Source organism: Triturus cristatus, chromosome 3_1 (genome assembly GCF_964204655.1).
Source record: "Triturus cristatus chromosome 3_1, aTriCri1.1, whole genome shotgun sequence".
Taxonomy (NCBI): Eukaryota; Metazoa; Chordata; class Amphibia; order Caudata; family Salamandridae; genus Triturus; species Triturus cristatus.
The window spans coordinates 563,089,350-563,108,367 of NC_140583.1; the positions used below are offsets into that span (position 1 = coordinate 563,089,350).

Genomic DNA, 19,018 nt, shown 5'->3' on the forward strand with positions numbered 1-19,018 from the left:
GGCCCCCATCACGAGTTAAGGGACAAATTCCAGATGTGCACTGGGATCAGAATTCTGAGTTATGTGATACTTCATACACTCACAGTTGTTCTCTGATAAGTTCCAGCAGGGTAAACCTACTGAACTTTATTGGGCAATGGCCCCAGAAAAGAAGGCAGAAAATGTGGAATTCTGGGGCATATGTACAAAGACGTGGCGGAGTGAGGCGTTAGCCATCATGGCTTAACACCTCACTCCACCACTTCAGAAACGCAAGGCTGCACTGTATTTACAAGAATATAGTGCAGCCTTGCTTTTCCTTCTGTGCTGGTGCTATACTTAGCTGCCTTGCGCCAACGCAGGCACTCTTGCACCATAGTGCAAGGGTGTCTGCGTGCAGGAGAAGATTGTTAATGTGTAGGAAGGCTTCCCTTCCTGCACATGAACAATCTTTAAATGCAGTTTTGTCACTTCTATGTGTGCTACTTAATGCAGCAGACACGGAAGATACAAAATGTCCTTTTTTTTTTTTAAAGATTGTTTATGTGCAGGAAGGGACACCTTCCTACACATAAACAATCCAAGGCATTTTGCTCTTTCCATGTGTGCGGCAGAAGGCAGCACACATGCAAAAAGCAAAGACGAGGAGAATTATAGCATTTCTCCTTGTTTCGCTAAGTTAAGACCAGGTTTTCCCTAGTCTTATTTTTGGCGCTGACTCCTATTTACGCCAGCCTTGTAAATAGGGGGCAGCATCAGAATCGATGGGTGTTGCGGTGGAATGCCCACCGCAACACCCATTGCCCCCCCCTTTAGGCTAAGCATAGCATGAAAGGGGGCCTTATTTACAAGACAGTGTTAAACCACATTAAGGGCCAAATGTAGGTAATTTCTATTTACTGATTCCTAAATACCGAATTTTACCGATTCGGTATTTAAGAATCGGTAAATAGAATGTAGGTAAACAATAGTAATTTTACCAATTCGGAAATATTCGTTATTACCGATTCGGTATTTACCGAATCGTTAATAAGGAATACCTTCCCATTCATTCCTATGGGCCTAGAGGCCCATAGGTATGATTGGGAAGCCATTCACTATTACCGATTCGGTAAATACCGAATCGGTAATAGGGGGAGCATATTCAAGGGTGGCAGGGTGTCACATTGACACCCTGTTGCACCCCTGAATCGTGCATGTGTGCACATGTGGCGCACATACATGCCCTAAGGGCATGTATTACTGCCACATGGCACTTTTAACAAAGCACAAAATTGCTTTTGGAAAGGTATTCGGTATTTACCACCAACTTGTAGTTGGTGGTAAATAACAAATCCTTAAACCAAAAATGCACTCACTTGAGTGCTCCCTACATAGGATTTAAGAATTCGGTAATTTACCGATTCCTTAAAATAACGAATCGGTAAATTACCGAATCCTTAAATCCAGCCTCCTACATCGCAAAGGGCTAAATACCGGTCGGTAACGGGAAATTTACCGATTTTCGGCCATTACTGACCGGTATTAGCCCACCTACATATGGCCCTAAGTAACTTAACGCTGCCTTGTACATAGGGCGAAGCCTCTATCGCCACAGAAACGTTAAATAAAGGGACATTCCCATGGCGATAGGGGCTTGTACATATGCCCCTCGGTGTGTTAAAAACGATTCTGCATGCTATTTCTCATTTCTTATTTGAAACCTCAGAATAGGAGGTATTTATCACACATTGGAAATACCTCATCTAGGAGTATTGGTATTTACCACGTGTGGTAGATACCTCCCTCTATTACAATAAACTATTAATAAAAAGCTTAAAATTGCAGAGCTTGAGCAAAAACAGCTACATACAGAACTTAAACATCAGTCTTCTCACCCTCACAACACATAGGGTGATAGTTACCAAAAATGTACCTCAAACCACCTGGCGGCTTTCCCTGATTAACCCCTTCGCTGCCAGGCCTTTCCCCCTACTGTGACACGCTCTTTTTTGGCTATTTGGGGAAGTGCGCGCTGAGGCTCCTGAAACTTTTTGACCACATAAGGTATCCACGCCAAATTTGCGTCCTTTTCTTCCAACATCATGGGGATTCTGAAGGTACTCAGGGTTTGTGGATCCCCCTGGAGGGGGTCACAGAAATGAGCCAAAATACAACAAAATGTAGTTTTTTTGGGGAAAAATTGGAAAAACGGGCTGCAAATTAAAGCATCTGGGTTGTTCCCTGCAAATGTTATCAAAAAAGGGTTTGTGGGGCTGAAATCCCCATTTTCCCAGCTTTTAGGGGATACCAGACTTTTGTCAGAAACCCAACATTGTTTACATAGTTTTGGCATTTTTCTGGGACATAGCCTATTTTTGCTATTTTTTGTGCTTTCGACCTCCTTCCAGTTAATGGTAGAAATGGGTACAAAAGCAATAATGGATCCGGGAAGGCTATACATTTTAGAGAAGTAGACACAATTCTGAATTCAGCAAGAGGTCATTTGTGTAGATCCATCAAGGTTTCTTTATGGAAACTAACAGTTAAATATAGGATAAATTGAAAATTTATTGAAAAAAAAAGCCTTTTGTGTCAACGTTTTCACCTGTAACTTCTTCTAATTATGACAGCTCTTTGAAAGTAATATACCGTTACATCCACTGGACATTACTGGTTGTGGGGATATATAGGACTTGTAGGTTCACCAAGAACCCGACGAACCCAGAGCCAAAAACTGAGCAGCAACTTGCAATGGTTTTTTATTATGTACCGGGTATATAGTAATTATTCTGTAAAAATGTGTACATGGAAAAATCGGTATGAAAGACACCTATGTATTTCTGAAATGGGAACAAAATATAGAGTTTAGAAACAGTAGATATTTGCACATTTCCAAAATTGGGAATACTCATACTAGCATGAGAATTATCAGTCATTTTTTAGAATGACTTCTTTATTACACAATGTCTTTCATTTGGAAGGCAGAAATGCATCGAAAGTCAATAGGTAATAACAGTTCCTTTACAAATCTGAATTACCCTAAGTCTCCCGATAAAAATGGTACCTCACTTGTAGGGGTAGGCATAGTGCCCACAACAGGAAATGGCTCAAAACCCAACGTGAACACACCACATTTTCACAATGCAAAATTACCCTTTTTTAGCAAAGTGCCTAGCTGCAGTTTTTTAACCCTAGCTCTGCCGGTACCTAGGGAAACCTAGAAAACCTACACATTTTTGAAAACTAGACCCCCAGGGGAATCCAGGATGGGGTGACTTGACTGACTAACCAACATCTTGTTGGGGCGACTTTTTCGCCCCAAACCCATGGCACAGCCAATACTGCCTCTGCTTATTTTCTTATTCAATTTGATCTGTGACTTGACTGCCTCCCAATAGGTTCTGTTACCCAGAATCCCTTGCAAACCTAAAAAATTGCCAAAAAAAAACAAATTTTCCCCATATTTCTGTGGTGGAAAGTTCTGGAATCTGCTTGCATCCACAAATTTCCACCCACCCAGTGTTCCCCAAAGTCTTCCAAGAACAATGGTACCTCACTTGTGTGGGTCGGTCTAGTGCCCGCGACAGGAAACGGCGCAAAACGCAACGTGGACACACCTCAATTTCGCTCTGAAAAATGACCCTTTTTTGGCAAAGTGCCTAGCTGTAGTTTTTTAACCATAGCTCTGCCGGCACCTAGGGAAACCTAGCAAACCTATACATTTTTGAAAACTAGACACCCAGAGGAATCCAGGATGGGGTGACTTGACTGCATCCCACCAGGTTGTGTTACCCAGAATCCCTTGCAAACCTAAAAAATTGCCAAAAAAAACCATATTTCCCCCACATTTCTGTGGTGGAAAGTTCTGGAATCTGCGTGGATCCACAGATTTCCACCCACCCCGCGTTCCCCAAAGTCTTCCAAGAAAAATGGTACCTCACTTGTGTGGGTCGGCCTAGTGCCCGCGACAGGAAACGGCGCAAAACGTAACGTGGTCACACCTCAATTTCACAGGGAAAAATGACCCTTTTTTGGCAAAGTGCCTAGCTGTAGTTTTTGAACCATAGCTCTGCCGGCACCTAGGGAAACCTAGCAAACCTATACATTTTTGAAAACTAGACACCCAGGGGAATCCAGGATGGGGTGACTTGACTGCCTCCCACCAGGTTCTGTTACCCAGAATCCCTTGTAAACCTAAAAAATTGCCAAAAAAAACAAATTTTCTCCAAGTTCTGAAATCTGCGTGGATCCACAAATGTCCACCCACCCCGTGTTCCCCAAAGTCTTCCGAGAAAAATGGTACCTCACTTGTGTGGGTCGGCCTAGTGCCCGCGACAGGAAACGGCGCAAAACGCAACGTGGACACACCTCAATTTTGCTGTGAAAAATGACCCTTTTTTGGCAAAGTGCCTAGCTGTAGGTTTTTTAACCATAGCTCTGCCGGCACCTAGGGAAACCTCAAATTTAGCTGAAAAAATCACCTTTTTCACACATTTTTGTGTGGGAAAGTTGTGGCATCACCGGGCTGACACAAATTTCCTACCACCCAACGTTCCCCCGGGTCTCCCGATAAAAACAGTGCCTCACTCGTGTGGAAGGCCTAAGGACCCGCCACGGGCAAGGGTCCAAAACGCAGTGAGGCACAATACGTTTAGGACCCTTGCCTGTTGAGGCGCACTACGTTTTGGACCCTTGCCTTTCGCGGGTACTTGGGCCTCCCACACGAGTGAGGCACCGTTTTTATCGGGATACCCGGGGGAACGCTGGGTGGTAGGAAATTTGTGTCAGCCCGGTGATGCCACAACTTTCCCACACAAAAATGTGTGAAAAATGTGATTTTTTTCAGCTAAATTTGAGGTTTACAGGGCATTCTGGGTAAGGAAACTTTGGGGGATCTACGCAAGCCATACCTCCCTGGAATCCCCCGGGTGTCTAGTTTCCAGAACTGTGTGCGTTTGGTAGGTTTCCCTAGGTGGCCGCCGAGCACCGGGCCAAAAACCCAAGTGACCCCCCTTGCAAAACCAGGTTGTTTTGAGATAGCAATTTTCATGTCACCTCACTACGTTTTGGGCCCTTGCCTGTCGCGGGTACTTGGGCCTCCCACACGAGTGAGGCACCGTTTTTATCGGGAGACCCAGGGGAACGCTGGGTGGTAGGAAATTTGTGTCAGAACAGTGATGCCACAACTTTCCCATACAAAAATGTGTGAAAAAGGTGATTTTTTTCAGCTAAATTTGAGGATTGTAGGGCATTCTGGGTAAGAAAACGTTGGGGGATCCACGCAAGCCATACCTCCCTGGAACTCCCTGGGTGTCTAGTTTTCAGATATATGTGGGTTTGGTAGGTTTCCCTAGGTGGCCTCCGAGCACCGGGCCAAAAACCCAAGTGACCCCCCCTTGCAAAATACAGGTTGTTTTGAGATAGGCAAATTTCATGTCGCCTCACTACGTTGTGGGCCCTTGCCTGTCGCGGGTACTTGGGCCTCCCACACAAGTGAGGCACTGTTTTTATCGGGAGACCCGGGGGAACGCTGGGTGGTAGGAAATTTGTGTCAGCCCGGTGATGCCACAACTTTCCCACACAAAAAATGTGTGAAAAAGGTAGTTTTTTCAGCTAAATTTGAGGTTTGCAGGGCATTCTGGGTAGGGAAACGTTGGGGGATCCACGCAAGCCATACCTCCCTGTAATCCCCTGGGTGTCTAGATATAAGAAATGTGTGGGTTTGGTAGGTTCCCCTAGGTGGCAGCCGAGCACCGGGCCAAAAACCCAGGTGACCCCCCTTGCAAAACCAGGTCGTTATGAGGTAGGCAATTTTCATGTTGCCTCACTACGTTGTGGGCCCTTGCCTGTCGCGGCTACTTGGGCCTCCCACATGAGTGAGGCTCCATTTTTATCAGGAGACCCGGGGGAACGCTGGGTGGTAGGAAATTTGTGTCAGCCCGGTGATGCCACAACTTTCCCACATGAAAATGTATGAAAAAGGTGATTTTTTCAGCTAAATTTGAGGCTTGCAGGGCATTCTGGGTAAGGAAACGTTGGGGGATCCACGCAAGCCATACCTCCCTGGAATCCCCCGAGTTTCTAGTTTTCAGAAATGTGTGGGTTTGGTAGGTTCCCCTAGGTGGCCGCCGAGCACCGGGCCAAAAACCCAGGTGACCCCCCTTGCAAAACCAGGTCGTTATGAGGTAGGCAATTTTCATGTTGCCTCACTACGTTGTGGGGCCTTGCCTGTCACAGGTACTTGGGCCTCCCACACGAGTGAGGAAGTGAGGAAATTTGTGTCAGCCCGGTGATGCCACAACTTTCCCACACAAAAATGTGTGAAAAAGGTGATTTCTTCAGCTAAATTTGAGGTTTGCAAGGAATTCTGGGTAAGGAAATGTTGGGGGATCCACGCAAGCCATACTTCCCTGGAATCCCCCAGGTGTCTAGTTTTCTAGTTTTCTAGTTTTCAGAAATGTGTGGGTTTGGTAGGTTTCACTAGATGGCCGCCAAGCCCGGGGCCAAAAACTCATGGGACCCCCTTTGCAAAACCAGGTTGTTTTGTGATAGGTAATTTTGATGTCTCCTCAATAGGTTTTGGGCCCCAGCCTGATGCGGGCACTAGGCCTACCCACGCACGTGAGGTACCATTTTTCTCTGAAGACTTTGGGGAACGCAGGGTGGGTGGAATTTTGTGGACCGACGCAGATTCCAGAACTTTCCACCACAGAAATGTGAGGAAAATGTGTTATTTTGGACACATTTTTAGGTTTGCAATGGGTTCTGGTTAACAGAACCTGGTGAGAACCAGTGAAGTCACCCCATCCTGGATTCCCCTCGGTGTCTAGTTTTCAAAAATGTACAGGTTTGCTAGGTATGCCTATGTGCCAACTGCGCTAGGGCCCAAAATCCACAGCCTGAAATGAGCCTCTTGGCTCATTTCAGTTTCAGTTTCAGTGTAATGACGTCGGCGCGACGTGTGCGCCGATCGTCATTACACTGAAAGCAGGGGGGGGGGGTCTCGGGAGCTGGGGAAGCTCTAACCCAGCTCCCGAGGCTATTTTTAGTGAAAGGGAATCCCTCTGGTGCCCGCACCAGAGGGATTTCCAAGGGAATGCCTCATGACGAGCTGGACTCGTCATGGGCACACGAGAACTGTGTGCCATGACGAGTCCAGCTCGTCATGGGCATTCAAGGGGTTAACTTCTTGCTTCCTTTAAATGCTGTGCCCAAGGCAGACTGGAACTTATCAATCAATCAAATCAATCAGGTGATTTTAAGTGGGCTACTCACCTGTGAGGGTCTCAAGGCGCCGGTGGGGAGGGAGCAGCTCTGGTTGGTCAAAGAGCCAGGTCTTGAGGGTCTTCCTGAAGATGTGCAGGGTAGGGGCGTGTCTGATGTTGATCGGGAGCTCGTTCCAGGTCTTGGCCGCAATGTAGCAGAAGGTTCTTCCACCCGTTCTTGCTCTGTGGATGCGCCGGGGTTCGGCAAAGGCGAGGTTGGTGGATCGGAGGTTTCTCTTGGGTACCTGGGAGGAGATTCTATCACTGAGATATTGGGGTCCTGTGTTGTGGAGGTATTTGTAGGCGTGGGTGAGTGTCTTAAATATTACTCTCTTCTCGACGGGGAGCCAGTGGAGTTTTCTTAGGTGTTGGGTGATGTGTTTGTGTCTAGGGATGCCAAGGACGAGTCTGGCTGCGGTGTTCTGTATGGTCTGGAGGCTACGGAGCAGAGACTTATTTATCCCGGCATAGATGGCATTTCCGTAGTCCAGTCTTCTGATTATGAGTGCGTGGCTGATGGTCTTCCTTGATTCAGGAGCATCCATTTAAAGGTCTTCCAGAGGATGCGGGGTGTTGAAGCAGGTGGAGACGACTGTGTTGACCTGTTGGGTCTTGGAAAGGTAGGAGTCGAGTACAATGCCGAGGTTCCAGGCGTGGTCCGTCAGGGTGGTGGGGCTGCTGAGGGTGGTGAGCCACCAGGTGTTGTCCCATGCAGAGGGGAAGGGTCCGAGAATGAGGAGCTCTGTCTTCTCCGAATTGAGCTTCAAGCAGCTGCTGCTCATCCAGAATGTGACGCCCTTCATTCCTTCCTGGAAGTTGAGTCTGGTGATGATGGGGTCCTTGGTGAGGGAGAGGATGAGCTGGGTGTTGTCGGCCTAGGATACTATGCTGAGTCCGTGATGTCTGATGATGGTGGCGAGGGGGGCCATGTAGATGTTGAAGAGGGTGGGGTTGAGGGAGGATCCCTGGGGCACTCCACATCTGGTCTCTGTTGGTTCCGAGAGGTAGGGAGGGAGTCTGACCCACTGAGTTCTGCCTGAAATGAGCATATCCAGTTGAGGTCGGTTCCCTATATGCTGGCATCATGGAGTCTGGCAGTGAGTGTGCGGTGGGAGACGGTGTTGAAGGTCGAGTAGGATCAGGGCTGCGCTGTGTCCTTGGTCAAGGAGGGTGCAGATGTCAACTGTAGCAACGAGTAGAGTGGTCCCAGTGCTGTGGTTGCTGGGAATCCGGATTGGGAGGGGTCGAGGATGGTGTTTTCTTCGATGAATTTCATGAGGTGGGTGTTGACGGTCTTATCTACTCCCATACCATATTCCTATTCCACTGAAGAATACATACATTGTGCATTCCAAAGTCCCTCATTAGCAAGACCTTTCAAGTTCTGTCACTGGCAGCTAAATTAGGGTCTGTAATATTTGGCTGTTTAGGTGAAATTGCCTATAATCGTGACGTGAATAACAGGCACCCCTTGTGTTCAGTTTTGACCTACTTTTCTACTCACTCTTGCATTTGGAATAGGCAGAAAAAACATTTCTGGCTTGCTAAAGCTAAAACACAGTTATAATGAGTTTGTAGAAACTGTTTTACTCTATAGTCTTCACCTATGGTTTTATGTGCAAAGATACATTTATATGCACCAATGTGGTTTATCTTTTTGTAAATATTTTAAATGTATTGCTTATCAAATGCGGCATAGTGGCATATTCATTACAGAGAAACTACAGGCCAACAGACCTCTCAGCAAGTTCCAGTGATTTGCGATTTCATTGTTGCCTATCTTGTGAGAACATATCTATCAACAAGAAAGATAATGGTGTAATTCATATCAAAGCATGAGAGGATGTGAGTAAAGCAGAGAAGAAACTCAGGTACATAGAAAGCGCTGGAAAAAAGAGTTGCAATAGGAAACAATCCTAAAATCCAAGGTCTCTGAACCCACCCATGAATGAATCAACTACAAAAAATATGATAGACAAAAGAGCTGGCATGTTACTCATGAGGCTTCATGATTAAAGCTGTTGGTCTAGCTAAGAGAGAAGGCAGCAATCGTTTTACCGGTATATGTAAAGCAATTTTTGATTTCCATAACTGGTGGTTACAGCAAACTTAATTTACGGTCTCTCAAGTCTTCTAAATTCTATACATCCTGGAATACTCAAACCTTTAGGTATTTATTTCTTGCTAACTTATTGTCATGTTTTTCTTTCTTTTTAGATCTTTATATTCACAAATTCATCGACTGCAGGTTCATTAACAGCACCTTCTTGGATCAGAAAGAGGGTTGCCACCTTGACTTTGAGGAAGACAATGATTTTCTGATTTACCTGGTCAGCTTTTTAGGAAGCTTGTCTGTTTTGCCTGGAAACATTGTCTCTGCACTTTTAATGGACAAAATTGGGCGTATAAAGATGATCGGTGAGTTAGCTATTTTATTAATCTAAAGCCTGTTTATGTATACTTATTGGGATTTTAACTTGGATTGATCCAACATGGAACAGTAGGTATATTTATAATGATCCTTCATGTTTGTGAAGGTAATCTACAAACAGACAGGGATGGAATTCTAGCCCATATATGCTATGTGCGGTACACAATGGATGCAGAAGGATTGGCCCTAGGCCTGCTGAGAAGTAAACACATCCCAGTAAGAGCTCGTTAGCCAGATGTACAGAGGCACAGGGTTTTATTATGTGCTCCCTTCCCCTAAACACAAACACAAAGAGCTGGCGACCTCTGCAAGGCAGATGTCCACATCAGTGGCTGGGGACATTGGTTCCTTGGTACAGAGGCACACTTCCTTGTTCTCTACCAATTAAGGGAATAAAGGCTATCATTGGTCCCTGTTGAGGGGTCTTCCCAAAGGTTCTATCCCATGGCATAAAATGTAGATCACACCCTGGGAGATGTACATTTTCAGTCTCCTCCCTTCCGCTGGAGTGCAATTGTGTTGACCTTGCACGTGTTCTTTATGAGAACATGAGTACGCCTGATGATAATTTCGCTGTGTGACAGCGGGAAAACTTGTAAGAGAGAAATATAAATGCACTGGGACGATTTGAGGACATTTGTTCTTTTCTATTGGTATGAAAATATCGAATTGAAAAACAAATACTTGCAAAATTGTAAGTTTCATTCTTCAGGTACATAAAACTGAATTAGGAATTCAACAATATGTTGGATATGATGGCTTTTCTTTTTCATTTGCACTTTTGACTATAATGCTATATTAGAAGTGGTACACAAAACTCATTCGTGTGAATACCCATTTATACTATGCCAGTAATGTTTCACAACAACTATCCTGAAATTGCCCAAGTAGCAATACCTTGATTTATATCAATTAAAATTCATGTGGAGAGCTATATTTAGCTGGCGTTGGCAATCTATTTTTAGGAAGAAATCATCTGCGGCACACCCCAGGGATCCTCCCTCAGCCCGACACTGTTCAACATTTACATGGGCCCGCTGGCACACGTCGCCTGACAGCACGACCTCAACATAATCTCCTACGCAGGCGACACTCAACTGATCCTCTTCCTCACCAAGGACCCCATCACCGCCAAAGCCAACCTCCACGAAGGATTGAAGGCAGTCGCCGACTGGATGAAGATCAGCCGCCTGAAGCTGAACTCGGACAAGACGGAGGTCCTCATCCTCGGCTCCAACCCCTCAGCCTGGGAGGACTCCTGGTGGGCGACGGCACTGGGGGCAGCCCTGACACCCACAGACCACGCACGCAACCTGGGAATCATCCTCGACTCAACGCTCTCAATGACCAAGCAAGTCAACGCCGTCTCCTCCTCCCGCTTCAACACCCTCCGCATGCTCTGCAAGATCTTCAGATGGATCCCGACAGATACAAGAAAGACAGTCACCCAGGCCCTCGTCAGCAGCAGACTCGACTACGGAAACGCCCTCTACGCGGGAGCCCCGACCAAGCTCATCAAACGACTACAACGCAGCCTAAACGCCTCGGCGCGACTGATCCTCGACTTACCACGACACGGCCACATCACCCCCCACTTGAGAAACCTGCACTGGCTCCCCGTCAACAAGAGGATATCCTTCAAGCCCCACATCCACGCACACAAAGCATTCCACTAGACCGGCCCAGCCTACCTCAACAGACGGCTCTCCTTCTACATCCCCAACCGCAAGCTACGCTCCGCCGACCTCTCACTCGCCACCGTCTCGCGCATCCAAAGAACCACCACCGGTGGGGAGATCCTTCTCCCACCTCGCCGCCAAGACATGGAACACCCTCCTACTGAGTATATGACAGACCCAAGACCTGCTGACCTTCAGGAGGATACTCAAGACCTGGCTGTTCGATCAGTAGCGCCCCCCACTCAGCGCCTTGAGACCCTTGCGGGTATGTAGTGCACTTCACAAATGATTGATTGATTGATTGATATTTCAGAAGATCCGTGTCAACTAAATGAAGTAAGAAAATCTAAACATATCAAGGAGATGTTATCTCTGCAATGCCACAGACCATAATTCAAAAAGACATCAACAGTGTTAACATGAATGTACACATTTCTACTTTGTGTTTCTAGTTGATTTTGTAACAATGGAATTATTTCGTTGTGGTTTTACCCACGATTTTAGTTCAATTAAAAAAGAACTAAGATAAACAATTTAATAAAAATACACAACTTAATACAGGTTCATTTCTTCAAACGAAACTCGCACATTGCTTTATAGCGAGGATTATGTATACCATGAGGACAATTTTTATTTGATCGATTGTAGAGTTAAAATGAACAATTGTATTTATCAAAGAACGGGGCTCATATTTAACGGGTGGTTCGGTTCTTTCATGACTGCACTGTATGTCGAGCCTTCGTGTATTTAGAAAGCGCACATAGAAAGCCGGATGTGCTAATAATGCAGTGACACCATCTTCCCCTTTTATGTTGCAGGTGGTTCCATGTTGATATCCGCAGTGTGCTGCTTCTTTCTGTTTTTTGGCAACAGCGAGTCAGCAATGATCGGCTGGCAATGTCTGTTTTGTGGTGCGAGCATAGCAGCTTGGAATGCACTGGACGTCATCACTGTGGAGCTCTACCCTACTGATAAAAGGTACCATCTTCCCACTTTTTTAGCTTTTCATACATGGCACAAATTCAGGATATCCTATAAAGACATTGCACTGTTTAAGACCCGAAGCACGCATTTTGGATCTTATTTGCTCCTTACATTGTAAGAATATTAAAATATATATATATATTAGAAATATTAAAATGAAAATATTGGAAATGAGAACAACTTCAGTCAGGATCTTCTACAAGTCTTCTACATGATTAATATCTGTACACGCTTTTTGTGATGTTTCCTTGGACGACAAAAAGTGAGCCATCAGTGAACTCTCATTAGGTTATTACAGCTTAGGAACCAAATACTAGTGACGTGTGATGCTGGAGAAGCTCACAGTGCTACTAGGAGAGCAGCCAAAAAATGGTATAGATTTCTGTTTTTCTTTCACTAGTTCACTTCTTTCTCAGCCGCAGGCCGTGCAGGTAACAACAGTGGAGCCGGGTAAAGGGGTATTTCGAGGGACAATGCCGAGGGAAAATTGAATATATGAAGCCATTTTCTCTCTTCATCGTCCCTCAAAATAACCCCTTACACGGCCTCACCACTTTTACCTTTACAGACCGCGTCTGTTCTTTCTCTTCCTTTTTCTGTTTCTGTTTTTCTTTGCCTTTCTTTCTCTTTCTTCCTGTCTGCCAATTTGACTCTAGCTCTGTCTCTGCTCTGATCTCTGTCTCTCTTAACACAGCCGCAGTGTAACTATTTAGCATGTTTGACTTAAGTATGTTCCGAGCGTGTTCTAACAATCTCACTACTTGTAATCAATCAATTATTCAATCTGGGTTTTGTAAAGCGTAGCTACTCACCTGTGAGGGTTTCAAGGCTCTGGGGGGGGCTCTGTAGAGTGATGGGCTGATCCGAAGAGCCAGGTATTGAGGTCCTTCCTGAAAAGGGGCAGTGTAGGGCTTTGCCGGAGGTGGAGGAGGAGGTCATTCCAGGTCTTGGCTGCGAGGTAGGAGAAGGACTTTTCTCCCATTCTGGTCTTGTTAATGCGTGGGATGGTGGCCAGAGAGAGGTCAGCTGACCGGAGGTTTCTCTTGGGTGCGTGGAAGAAGAGGTGGTTGTTTAGGTATGCTGGTCTGATGTTGTGGAGGGCCTGGTATGCGTGAGTGAGAAGCTTGAAGGTTATTATACTTTTATTGGGGAGCCAGTGGAGCTCGCCGAGGTGTTGAGTGATGTGGTTGAGACGGGGGATGTTTAGGATCAGTCTGGCTGTGGCGTTCTGGACCGTCTAAAGCTTGCGAAGGAGTTTTTTGTTGATTCCGGCATAGAGAGCCTTACCGTCGTTCAGTCTGCTGCTGATGAGGGCTTGCGTGACCACTTTTCTGGATTCGGATGGGACCTATCTGATTGTTTTTCGGAGTATGCGGAGGGGGTTGAAGCAGGCCGAGGATACGGCGTTGAACTGGCGGTTCATCGTGAGCGATGAGTCTAGTATGATGCTGAGGTTTAGTGCGTGGTTTGCCGGGTGTTTTTTTTTTCAAGGGCAGGGGGCCACCATGTGTCGTCCCATGCAGAGGGGCTGGAGCCAAGGATGAAGACTTCTGTTTTCTTAGAGTTGAGTTTCAGGCAGCTCTTTTTGATTCAGATGGCGACGACTTTAATATCTTCTTGGAAGTTGTGCCAGATAATGTTGGGTGCTTTGGTGAGGATGAGCTGGTTGTCGTCGGCGTAGGAGATGTAGAGTCTGTGGTTTCTGACAATGTTTGCGAGGGGGGCCATGTAGATGTTGAAGAGGGTGGTGCTGAGGGAGGATCCCTGGGGCACTCCACATCTGGTCTCTATTGGTTCCGAGAGGTCGGGCGGGAGTCTGACCTGCTGAGTTCTGCCTGTGTGTGAGAAATGAGCATATCCAGTCGAGGGCATTTCCGAGGATGCCGGCGTCATGGATTATGGTGTATGAGGGCTTCCGTTTGGCTCTGGTCGAGGAGGGAGCGGATGTCGGCGGTGGCGGCGTGTAGGGCGGTCTCTGTGCTGTGGTTTCTGTGGAATCCGCATTGGGAGATGTCCAGGATGTTGTTGGCTTTGATGAAGTTTGCTAGCTGGGTGTTGAAGGCCTTCTTGAGGACCCTGGCTGCGAATGGAAGCAGGGAGATGAAACTGAAGTTCTTGAGGTCTGTCAGTTCTGCAGAGGGTTTCTTCAGGAGGGGGTTGACTTTGGCGGGTTTCCAGTCATCGTAGAATATGGTGGTGTTGAGGGAGAAGTTGATCGTCTGGCTTAGTTCGGGTGCGATGGCCGTGGCGGCTTTGTGGCAGATTTGGGGAGGGCAGGGGTCTGAGGGTGCTCCAGAAAGTATGCTCTTCCTGGTCTTTACGGTGTCTTTTATTTTGAATGGGGCCCAAGTGAGCAGGGCCTGTTGGGTGGCATCACTGGGGGCGGGGTCTGGAGCGATGCACAGGTCTTGGTTGTTGAAGTTGTCGTAGAGCGTTTTAATCTTGAGGTGAAAAAAGGTGCAGAGTCTGTTATAGAAGTCTTGGGAGGGTGGGACGTCTGTTGTTTTGCGGCCGGGTTTAGCAAATTCCTTGAAGAGTTCTTTGGAGTTGTGGATGTTGGTGCGGATTCTGTCTTGGAGGAAGTTTTTGTCTTTGTGGATTTGATGAGTTGGCGCTGTGCTGTGGTGGCTGTTCTATAGGCGGTGCATGTTTTTGGGGTTTTGCTGTGCCTCCATGTCTTATTGAGTCAACGCAGGAGCTCTTGGATTCTTGAAGTGCAGGGGTGCTTTCTTGCTGTGTCGTCCTGTAGCTTCCTTGAGGGGGGCGAGTGTGTCTGCACAGTTCATGATCCAGCGGTGGAGGTTGCGCACCGCGGTGTTACCGTCTGGCATCGCCGGAGGTGGAGTGCTGGTCAGGGTGGAGGTGAGCTGTTCTTCGGTGACTTTGCTCCAGCTTCTGCTGGGGAGGCGGTGAGCGTGCTTCTGTACGGTGACTTTTCTGAAGTAGAAGTGGATGCAGTAGTGGTCAGTCCAAAGGAGTTCCGTGGTGTGGCTGTAGGAAACTCTGTTTCCTTCTGCAAAGACTGGGTTGAGTGTGTGTCCTGTTGTATGTGTGGGGGCGGTGACAAGTTGCTTCAGTCCTATGTTGCCAAGGTTCTCTAGGAGGGCGGTGGAGTTTGGTTGTGGTTGTCCAGGTGGAAGTTTAGGTCACCGAGTAGAATGTAGTCTGTGGAGGAGAGGGCATGGGGTGCGATGAGGTTGGCGATGGTGTCGGTGAAAGGAGCAGATAGCTGGGCAGCCTGGTGATGAGGATTCCGAGGAGAGTCGTTATAGGGTTGGTCTGGATCTGAAAGTGGAGATGCTCCATGAGGGTACTGGTGTCTTCCGGGCCGGTGGTTGTCATATAGAGGGAGCTTTTGTGGACGATGCTGATGCCTTCTCTTGCGTTACTGGGACGGTCTTTTTGCAGGATCTTGTATCCGTTGGGAATGGCAGTGGCAATGTCGGGCACGGATTGGCATTGTTCCAGGTTTTTGTGAGGAAGATTACGTTGGGCGCATGGGTGTTGAGGTGGTCCCAGATTTCTATGGCATGTTTGCTTAGGGGCGCACTTTGAGGAGGATGCAGTTGAGTGGTTTCGGGGCGGTGCTGTCAGGTAGGCTGGAGGCTGCTGCTGAGGTCCGGCTGTGGGTGAAGGTGCAGCGGCTGTGTTAAGAGGAGATCAGGCCTTGGGTGTTGCTCAGCCTTGAAAGCTGGCAGTTGTTGCTGCATCCGGGGTTGATAGCGTGAAAGGTGCTGATGTTGTAGTGGTGGTGAGTTCGGAGGACCAGGGTCCTTGACGCTGGTCGCGGTTGGGTCGGTTGGGACTGGCACAGATGGGATAAAGGTGCATCAGCAGCACACCCGCTGCGAGCGCCTGATGCGTGGCCGCAGAGCACCCCCCATTAAATAGGGATCTGATGAGGGCAGTCAGCTGGGAGCCGGGAGTGGGAAGGACACACTGGAGGGGCCGCAGGGGTGGCAGAGAGAGAAGAGGGGAAGGAAAAGAGAAAAGAGGGAAAGAGAGCAAATGAGAACAGAAAGAGCAAGAACGAGAAAAGATGGATAAAAGAAAAGAGAGAGCAGAGAGAGCAAAAACGAGAAAAGAAGACACAGAAAAAACCATGAGAGGCAGAATAGCAGAAGAGCAGAGTGGTCTCCCACTGGACCATCAGGGATGAGGTGCAGGCAGGAGCCTGCGGGTAGAGGAGGGCCTTGAAAACATACCATAGTGGAGGGCACAGAGGGCAGTACTTTCTGGTGGAGCTGCATGAGGGAGAGCAGTCACACTGACCAAGCCAGTGGTCTAGCTCTCCTTGCCGTGCAGCGGCTGCCATTAAATAGGGGTCGGGGGAGTGCGATCAGCTGGGAGGCGAAAGCGGGAAGGACAAGCTGGAGGGTGAGAGGGGCCGTGGGTGCAGCAGCGGCAGAGACAGAAGAGGGCATGGAAAAGTGAAAAGAGAGCAAACGAGAACAGAGAGAGTAAAACCGAGAAAAGAGGGAAAAGAGAGCAAAAGAGAACAGAGAGCAGAGAGAGCAAAAACAAGAAAAAAGGGAAAACAGAGCAAAAGAGAACAGAGAGCAGAGAGAGCAAAAATGAGAACTGGGGGCACAGAAAAAGCCAAGAGAGGCAGAACCACAGAAGAGTAGAGTGCTAGAGCAATGGCTCTGCGAGGAAGCAAGATGGCGCCTGACTGACGGCCGTTCTGAACACCCTTTGTGGCCGTGAAAACGCTGTGGCTTATATTTGGATGTTGAAGCCACTATCTTAACAGGTCAAGACCCCCCCTCATAACTTACCGGTTGGGGACAGAAGCTCTCGACCCCCTCCCGGTGGCGGAGAATCTCCTGACGGTGGTTCTGGAAGCAGCCCGAGCGGGGCTGCGAGAGCTTTGTTGGATCGTGCTTGAAAGCGGACGAGGAGGAGGGGCTGGAAACGCTGAGTCTGAGACGTCTGGAGAGGCCGAGGGGCTTGCGACGGTGCGGAGCACCAAAGTCACTGCAACTGAAACTGAAAATGCCTCCAAAAGCAAATCGTGGAGTTAAAGGGAAAGCTCCTGACTTGTAGGCAAATACAGAATCCAGGGACAACACTGGAATAGCGTTATCTAAAGGAGGCAGAATAACGGGTCCTGCAAGCTCGAGCAATATTGCCCAGGCAAAACGCACCGTGACTCAGGACTGTTGGAAGAGAGATGAGAACGCTGAGTCACCTAAGATGGGGGAAGTAAACAGTGGCGGTAAGGGGGGTAAAGGATCAAATACTGGGCTGGTGGACCTGGTGAGGCGCCATAGTATTATAGATTTCTTCCCCACTACCCCGCCAGCTTCCAAAATAGATTCCTCTACAAAGGGGAAAAATTGGCAAAAGGTGCAACAAAAGTGTAAGTCTAAGCAAGATCAAATACTGTCTCATCCGGTAGATCGCACCTGTGATACACAACCGGTAATTTCCCCCAGTAAATGAGCCCCAAGGTGATACTGCCACTGAGGTGAGCCAAAATAGTGAAAATTATAGCCCACAGGAAAGCCCAGATTCAGGCCAGGGACTGTTAACAGAAAAAACTCAGCAGGGCACAATGCTCAGATTATCCTCTCCGCTGGAAGTTCTAGCAGATACCGTGGACTAGTTGAATACGAGTACGCTAGAACAGGGGGTTGTAGTAAGCAATGGCACAGAGGATACGCTAGACTTAGGGCATAAGTTATTTTCGGTGACGGATGGCTCTGAACTTAGCCCTTCTGAAGCATCTGACTCATGTGGAAGAACGTACAAGCACACTAGAAGACAATTTGGTTAGAACTCAAGCACAGGCTGAAACATATGATAAGCAGTTCACTGATCTGCAATGGAAAATGGAGGATTTTGAAAATAGGCAGAGGCGCAACAACCTCCGGATTCTTGGGATTGAAGAAGGTATAGAAGGAGAGGATGTGAGAGCTTATGTCTTGAGGTTGATGAAAGGAGCCTTTCCAGAACTCCATCACTGGAACTGGGAGGCGGAGATACAGCGCGTTCATTGCTTTCCCGTGATGCTTAGGAAGTCTTCGCAGCCAAGCAGAGATGGATCCGCAATGCCAAGGGCAATCCTCATTTACTTTGGGAATTTCCTACTCCGTGAAGAGGTATACTCCAAGGCTCGCCCGAACGCTAAACGGATTTTGGAAGTCAGACTTTTTTCACGAAGCCAGACTATTGCCATGTTACCATTGAAAGACGCTGGCTTTTAAGAGAGCTGATCCAGCCTTGTCAAGCTATGGGTGTGCAAGCGTATTTGATGAATCCTGCGAGACTAAAGATTCTGTATAAGAACACTGCTCGAGTCTTTACTTCAGAGATTCTAGCTAAGGCATATATGGATTCTCTAAAATCTTAAAGAGAGGCCTAATGGCGTATCCATAGATTGGGAAGACAGCGAAGGTTTATGGGCTTATTGGGCATTTAGAGTCACTGTTTATTTAAAAAAAAAGAAAAATAGGAATAAAAGGGGGGGTACGCATGAGGATGTGAGGTGGTGGGAATCGATAAAAATCATTAATAATGAATAGTGGTACATCTAGTAAGTCGGCAGGAAGGCAGCAAAGGGTGGTTGACTTTCAGGCTCCATCACAGAGACCCTTGGTCTGCTTGCTTTGCATTTTAGGTGGGGGGAGGAGGGAGAAGGGAGGGCTCGGGGGCAGGGAGGAGTTAAGAGGGTGGGCTTGGGTGGGTGCAAATGA

The 19,018-nt window shown here is 47.5% G+C and overlaps 1 protein-coding gene across 1 annotated transcript in view; it reads left to right on the forward strand.

Moving 5' to 3' along the window:
- SV2B (synaptic vesicle glycoprotein 2B) overlaps window positions 1-19,018 on the forward strand; it is a 701,510-nt gene that overhangs the window by 669,572 nt on the left and 12,920 nt on the right. Inside the window, exons 11-12 of the mRNA XM_085644488.1 lie at window positions 9,444-9,644; window positions 12,155-12,314. Of these exons, the coding sequence (XP_085500614.1) occupies window positions 9,444-9,644; window positions 12,155-12,314 (361 nt within the window). The remainder of the gene's footprint in view (window positions 1-9,443; window positions 9,645-12,154; window positions 12,315-19,018) is intronic.